General features: G+C 41.3%; 1 protein-coding gene across 1 annotated transcript in view; it reads right to left on the bottom strand.

The window, feature by feature from the left end:
- Window positions 1-5,241, bottom strand: part of LOC126284539 (uncharacterized) — a 268,571-nt gene extending 263,330 nt beyond the window's left edge. The window contains exon 1 of the mRNA XM_049983539.1: window positions 5,169-5,241. Coding sequence (XP_049839496.1) covers window positions 5,169-5,235 — 67 coding nt within the window. The 5' untranslated portion in view covers window positions 5,236-5,241. The remainder of the gene's footprint in view (window positions 1-5,168) is intronic.
- Between the last annotated feature and the right edge of the window lie 2,248 nt (window positions 5,242-7,489).

Consider the following 7,489-nt stretch of genomic DNA (forward strand, 5'->3'; position numbering starts at 1 on the left):
AAGGCTATTGGTTGAATAAGGATGACTTATTATGCTGGAAGTCTTCGGTTGCCATTGATGATGATTTTTATTTGAAATTTAAACTTCGGGGTGGGTTAGAACACCGGACCGAGGACGTTTTGATTGATCATCAAAGGCGGTACCCCAAGACATCTATACATTGTTCGTAACAGAAGTAATTGTATAACAACGAAAGGAGAGCCATGTCTCTTCAAGTATTGTTATCGCTACGGGGTGCACAGAAATGCGATGTGTATAGGAACTAGTCGTGTGTCAATTCCGAATGGAATAAGAGGTCGTCTAAAAACTGCATTTGGTAACAACATGGCTGAGAAGCAAAATTCTTCCCCACCTGACGAAGTAGATTTGTAGATTAAGAAACGAATACTTATCTGCTGGAACCGGACGCACGAAAGAAGGATAGTGCCTGTTTTTGTAATTTTTAAGTAGGACTTCCAGGAGATGAAACATAAAGATCTAGATTTCGCCACATATAGGCCAAATCATGAAAAGTGTCATGATGATCGCTCCATTAGCAAAAGATTCCGGAATAGTCCCCAATTCGGAGCTCCAGGGGGGGACTGCCAAGGGGGAGGTTACCATGAGGAAAAGGTTGAATAATCAACAGAAGGATAACCTTCTACGAGTCGGAGCGTGGGAAGTCAGAAGCTTGAACGTGGTAGGGAAACTAGAAAATCTGAAAAGGGAAATGCAAAGGCTCAATCTAGATATAGTAGGGGTCAGTGAAGTGAAGTGGAAAGAAGACAAGGATTTCTGGTCAGATGAGTATAGGGTAATATCAACAGCAGCAGAAAATAGTGTAACAGGAGTAGGATTCGTTATGAATAAGAAGGTAGAGCAGGGGGGAGGGGGGTGTTTCTGTGAACAGTTCAGTGACAGGGTCGTTCTTATCAGAATCGGCAGCAAACGAACAACGACAACGGTAGTTCACTTATACATGCCGACGTCGCATGCTGAAGATGAAGAGATAGACAAAGTGTATGAGGATATTGGAAAGGTAATACAGTATGTAAAGCGGGTTGAAAATTTAATAGTTACGGGGTACTGGAATGCAGTTGTAGGGGAAGGAGTAGAAGAAAAGGTTACTGGAGAACATGGGCTTGGGACAAGGAATGACAGAGAAGTAACACTAATTGAGTTCTGTAAAAAGTATCAGCTAGTAATAGCGAGTACCCTGTTCAAGAACCACAAGAGGAGGAGGCATACTTGGAAAAGGACGGGTGATACGGAAAGATTTCATTTACATTACATCATGGTCAGACAGAGATTCTGAAATGAGATACTGGATTGTAAGGAGTACCCAGGACCAGATAGTAGTGATGAAGAGTAGGGTGAAGTTTAAGACATGAATCAGGAGGAATCAATAAGCAAAGAAGTGGTGTACGGAAGTACTAAGAAATGACGAGATACGCTTGAAGTTCTCTAAGGCTTTAGATACAGCAATAAGGAATAGCACAGTAGGCAGTACAATTGAAGAGGAGTGGATATCTCTAAAAACGGCCATCACTGAAGTTGGGAAGGAAAACATAGCTACAAAGAAGGCAACTGCTACGAAACCATGGGTATCAGAAGAAATACTTTAGTTGATTGATGAAAGGAGGAAGTACAAACGTTTTCCGGAAAACTCAGGAATATAGAAGTACAAGTCGCTGAGGAATAAAATAAGTAGCACGTACAGGAATCTAAGACGAAACGGTTGCAGGAAAAATGGGAAGACATCGAAAAAGGAATGATTGTCGGAAGGACAGACTAAGCATACAGGAAAGTCAAAACAACCTTCGGTGACATTGAAAGCAAGGGTGGTAACATTAAGAGTGCAACGGGAATTCCACTGTAAAATGCAGAGGAGACAGCAGTTACATGGAAAGAATACATTGAAAGCCTCTATGACGAGGAAGATTTGTTTGATGAGATATAAGAAGAAACAGGAGTCGATTTAGAAGATATAGGGGATCCAGTATTAGAATCAGAATGTAAAAGAGCTTTGGAGGACTTAAGATCGAGTAAGGCAGAAGAATTCCATCAGAATTTCTAAAATCATTGGGGGAAGTGGCAAGAAAACGACTATTCACGTTGGTGTGTAGAATGCATAATCTACACAATTCCGAAGACGGCAAGAGCTGACAAGTACGATAACTATCGCACAAACAGCTACACAGCTCATGCATCCAATTTGCTTATAAGAATAATGTGCAGAAGAATGGAAAAGAAAATTGAGTATGCGCTAGATGACGATCAGTTTGGCTTTGGGAAAAGAAAGTCACGAGAGAGGCATTGCTGACGTTGAGGTTAATAATGGAAGCAAGGCTAAAGAAAAATCAAGAACGTTCATTGGATTTGTCGGCCTGGAAAAAGCGTTCGACAATGTAAAATGGTGCAAGATGTTCGAAATTCTGAAAAAAGTAGGGGTAAGCTATAGGGAGAGACGGGTCACATATAATATGTACAACAGTCAAGAGAGAATAATAATAGTGGACAACCAAAAACGAAGTGCTCGGATTAAAAATAGTGTAAAATGTAAAACAAGGATGTAGCCTTTTGCCCCTATTGTTCAATCTGTACGTTGAGAAGTAATTATGGAAACAAAAGAAAGATTCAGGAATATAATTAAAATTCAAGGTGAAAGAATATCAATGATACTATTCGCTGATGACATTGCTATCCTGAGTGAAAGTGAAGAAGAATTACATGATCTGCTGAACCGAATTAACAGTCTATTGAGTACACAGTATGGACTGAGAGTAAATCGGAGAAAGACGAAGGTAATGAGAAGTAGTAGAAATGATAACAGCGAAAAACTTAGCATCAGGATTTATGATCACGAAGAAGATGAGGTTAAGGAATTCTGCTATCTAGGCAGTAAAATAAACGATGACCGACGGAGCAAGGAGGACATCAAAAGCAGACTACCTATGGCCAAAAGGGCATTTCTGGACAAGAGAAGTCTACTAATATCACATATTGACCTTAAATTGAGGAAGAAATTTCTGAGAATATACGTCTGGAGTACAGCATTGTATGGTAGTGAAACATGGATTGTGGGAAAATCGGAACAGAAGAAAATCGAAGCAATTGAGATGTGGTGCTACAGATAGGTGCTGAAAATTAGATGGACTGATAAGGTAAGGAATGAGGAGGTTCTGCGCAGAATCGGAGAGGAAAGGAATATGTGGAAAACACTGATAAGGAGCAGGGACGGGATGATAAGTCATCTGTTATGACATGATGGAATGACTTCCATGGTACTAGAAGGAGCCGTAGAGGGCAAAAACTGTATAGGAAGACAGACTGGAATACATCCAGCAAAGAATTGAGAACGTAGGTTGCAAGTGCTACTGTGAGATGAAGTGGTTGGCACAGGAGAGGAATACGTGGAGGCCGCATCAAATCAAACCAGTCAGAAGACTGACGACCAAAAAAAAAGAAAATAATGAATCTCCAAGAATGAACTGACGCACTGTATAAAGCAAGGAGGATAGCTACTGGAAAGAACTGAACCCTGAGACTAGCTCGCATTCAACTAAACGAAGGCATTTTGAAAGTAAATGAAGGTAGCAGGTTTTGAAAATTGAAGATTAGTCTATTCCTGACAGACTCATGGTGTTCGGTTGTGAAGAAGCAGAGAAAATGCTGTATGAAACCTGGACTGTTCTGATGGCCTCGACACCCGACAGTTGTTAGGGACAATTGCAACAACAGTACAACATACACGTTGATAATGGAACCACAGAAGAGGAAACGACAGTATTTACTGGTTTATTTGCTTTGCTCCCAGATAAAGGTCAAAATAAGTATGCAAGATTTTATATTGCACTAAATAATAAGATGCGTGTATGGTCACAGAAAATAGCAGTGCTAGACTTCGAAATGGCGACAACTAACGCTATGGAGACTGTGTTCCCCGCAATATCCATTTCCGGTTGCAATTTTCACTTCAAGCGATGTCTCTGGAAGAGAACACAAGAACTGGGATTAATAGAGGAAAACAAAGATAGAGAAGATGCCCAATGGTTTTGTCGCATGTGTGCTGCAATGCCACATTTTCCATCAACATGTGTTCGATGAAGCTTGGATGGTAATAATGGAGGATATGCCCAGTGGGGAAAGGTCATTAAATTAGCAAACTATATGGTCAATCAATGGATGGAGACTTCTAGTATTCCAACTGAAAAGTAGAATGTTTCTAATTAGAGGCGCAGGACCACGAATGCTGTAAAAGTCTGGCATAGAAAACTAAACTCCTTAGCAAATCAAAAACTTCCGAACGTATATATTATGATAAGTAAGCTGAAGGATGAAGTAGTAAATGCTGCATTTGAAATAAGAAAAATTCCAATGGCCTTGTTCTTGAGGAAAGGAGACACAGGTATTGACAAATTGTTGAAAGACAGTGTGGCGAAATAGTCCGGGCAAGGTGATTTAAGATGTTTAAAATCTCCGGCTTTCTAGCAAAAAATTGACCACGGCATTGAAATACATGAAATAATACCTGAAGTTCAATCCTATGTTGCAATAATTTTTAGATAGAAAAAAGGTGATAATGAATTGGTAAACACGAAAAATAAAGAAAACATTGAAACATGCCTGCATACTATATGCAGAGCTAGTTCTATGCCCCTCATAAATTGTGAAGCGATGTTCTTGTTACGAAACGGTGGGCAGAGCCTCCTCCACTCTTGTGGTTTCCATTGACTATCGGAAAACCTACGACTAAAATGTCTGGGGTCGAAAGCACCATACTGACGTCACGGGTAGCAAACCCCACGGTCCAAAAACCCACGACAGCGGCAAACGTGACTGGACAAAAGTACAACAAACAGAAGCCAGGAAACGTTTGACGAGTACGACGTGAAAGTGATATTTGTACCTCGCTCTGTTGTAATGTGGCTGCGCTCCTAGCTCTCAGTTACTCGATATCAAAACCAGATAACGAAAATTCGGTAAACAGTAGTTGGCTAGATCTCTCTGGCCTTATACGGGGAACGTAAGTGACAAATAAGTAAATAAAAGTGATTCAATAAACTAAGCTTCTGTTACGGCTGTCTACCAAAAAAAATCTTCTTTCAAAGAGTACATGACAAATAATTGATAACACTTAAAACCACCCCATTCTGCGCGGGAGTGTAAGCAGTATTCCAGCAACTTACCAAGGCACAGTACGCCGGAGAAAGCGGACGCCAGCAAGATGGCGACCACAGCGACAGAGATCGTCATGTCGACTGCAGCCGAGCAGAGCGTAGCCGTCGATTCCTACATCGGCACGGGCTCCCTCACCGTCCCCTCTCCCGTCAGAGGGTGTCATACACGTGCCATAATGGATCTCCACTGGCGAGTTATGTTCTCTAACTTCCCGGAAAAGAAGCTTATCGCAGTGTCGGTTGCTACATCTTTGAGCTGTGATGACCGCGCTGTCCTCGAAATTTCTCGGAGACACTTCAGTAACACCTCTCGTTAAAGCAGCGTCTTCATTGTAGTTCGCGATGTGGGATGTTCATCCGCTTACTGCTGGTCGTAATGGACTCAGATAAAGTGACGATAAACTTATCATACCTCAGGCGTTTCCTAGGGGCGTTATTTCTTGCAAGACCATCGACGCCTTACGGCGCTTTCTAGAAAGACGAATGTTGATGGTGTTAGGACAGCAACCAGCCACAAATCTGGTTGCTGTACTAACACCATTAACATTTGTCTTCAAACAACAGCCACGGTCTCCATCATGTCATCATATGACAAAATTTCTTTCTAGAAAATCTCGAAATGAATATCACTCTCTTGGTTTTCCCAGGAAAAACAAGAGAGAGAGAGAGATTCACTGCGATATCAGTCATCGGACTGATAGTCGAGACCTTAGCGTGTAAGCTTTGTTTATAGAAATTCGTTCTACATTCACATACATACTCTAAAAGGCACAGTTCAGTGTTCACGCAGTGCACGCTGTAACCGTTACCTGTGCTGCTGTCTTCACAAATACCTGTATGATTCTACACCACAACTAATCTCCCCTTATTCTGCCTTTTGGTCCTTTATACTTAAGTATGTTTTTTTTTTTTTCATCAGTCTACTGACTGGTTTGATGAGGCCCTCCACGAATTCCTTTCCTGTGCTAACCTCTTCATCTCAGAGTAGCACTTGCAACCTACGTCCTCAATTATTTGCTTGACGTAATCCAATCTCTGTCTTCCTCTACAGTTTTTGCCCTCTACAGCTCCTTCTAGTACCATGGAAGTCATTCTCTCATGTCTTAGCAGACGTCCTATCATCCTGTCCCTTCTCCTTATCAGTGTTTTCCACATATTCCTTTCCTCTCCGATTCTGCGTAGAACCTCCTCATTCCTTACCTTATCAGTATACCTAATTTTCAACATTCGTCTATAGCACCACATCTCAAATGCTTAGATTCTCTTCTGTTCCGCTTTTCCCACAGTCCATTTTTCACTACCATACAATGCTGTCTTCGGAATTGTGTGGATAATGCTTTTCCGAAAGTCAGACGGTATGTCGCCAGACTCATATATTCTACACACCAACGTGAACAGTCGTTTTATTGCCACTTCCCCTAATGATTTTACAAATTCTGATGGAATGTTATCTATCCCTTCTGCCTTATTTGACCGTAAGGCTTCCAAAGCTCTTTTAAATTCCGATTCTAATACTGGATCCCCTATCTCTTCTAAATCGACTCCTGTTTCTTCTTCTATCACATCAGACAAATCTTCACCCTCATACAGACTTTCAATGTATTCTTTCCACCTTTCTGCACTCTCCTCTGCATTTAACAGTGGAATTCCCGTTGCACTCTTAATGTTACCACCGTTGCTTTTAATGTCACCAAAGATTGTTTTGACTTTCCTGTAAGCTGAGTCTGTCCTTCCGACAATCATATCTTTTTCGATATCTTCACATTTTTCCTGCAGCCATTTCCTCTTAGCTTCCCTGCACTTCCTATTTATTTCATTCCTCAGCGACTTCTGTTTCTGTATTCCTGATTTTCCCGGAACATGTTTGTACTTCCTCCTTTCATCAATCAACTGAAGTATTTCTTCTGTTACCCATGGTTTCTTCGCAGCTACCTTCTTTGTACCTATGTTTTCCTTCCCAACTTCTGTGATGGCCCTTTTTAGAGACGTCCATTCCTCTTCAACTGTGTTGCCTACTGCGCTAATCCTTATTGTTGTATCTATAGCGTTAGAGAACTTCAAACGTATCTCGTCATTCCTTAGAACTTCCGTATCCCACTTCTTAGCGTATTGATTCTTCCTGACTAATGTCTTGAACTTCAGCCTACTCTTCATCACTACTATATTGTGATCTGAGTCTATATCTGCTCCTGGGTACGCCTTACAATCCAGTATCTGATTTCGGAATCTCTGTCTGACCATGATGTAATCTAATTGAAATCTTCCCGTATCTCCCGGCCTTTTTCCAGTATACCTCCTCGTCCTGTGATTCGTGAACAGGATATTCGCTA

Source organism: Schistocerca gregaria, chromosome 8, assembly GCF_023897955.1.
Source record: "Schistocerca gregaria isolate iqSchGreg1 chromosome 8, iqSchGreg1.2, whole genome shotgun sequence".
Lineage (NCBI taxonomy): Eukaryota > Metazoa > Arthropoda > Insecta > Orthoptera > Acrididae > Schistocerca > Schistocerca gregaria.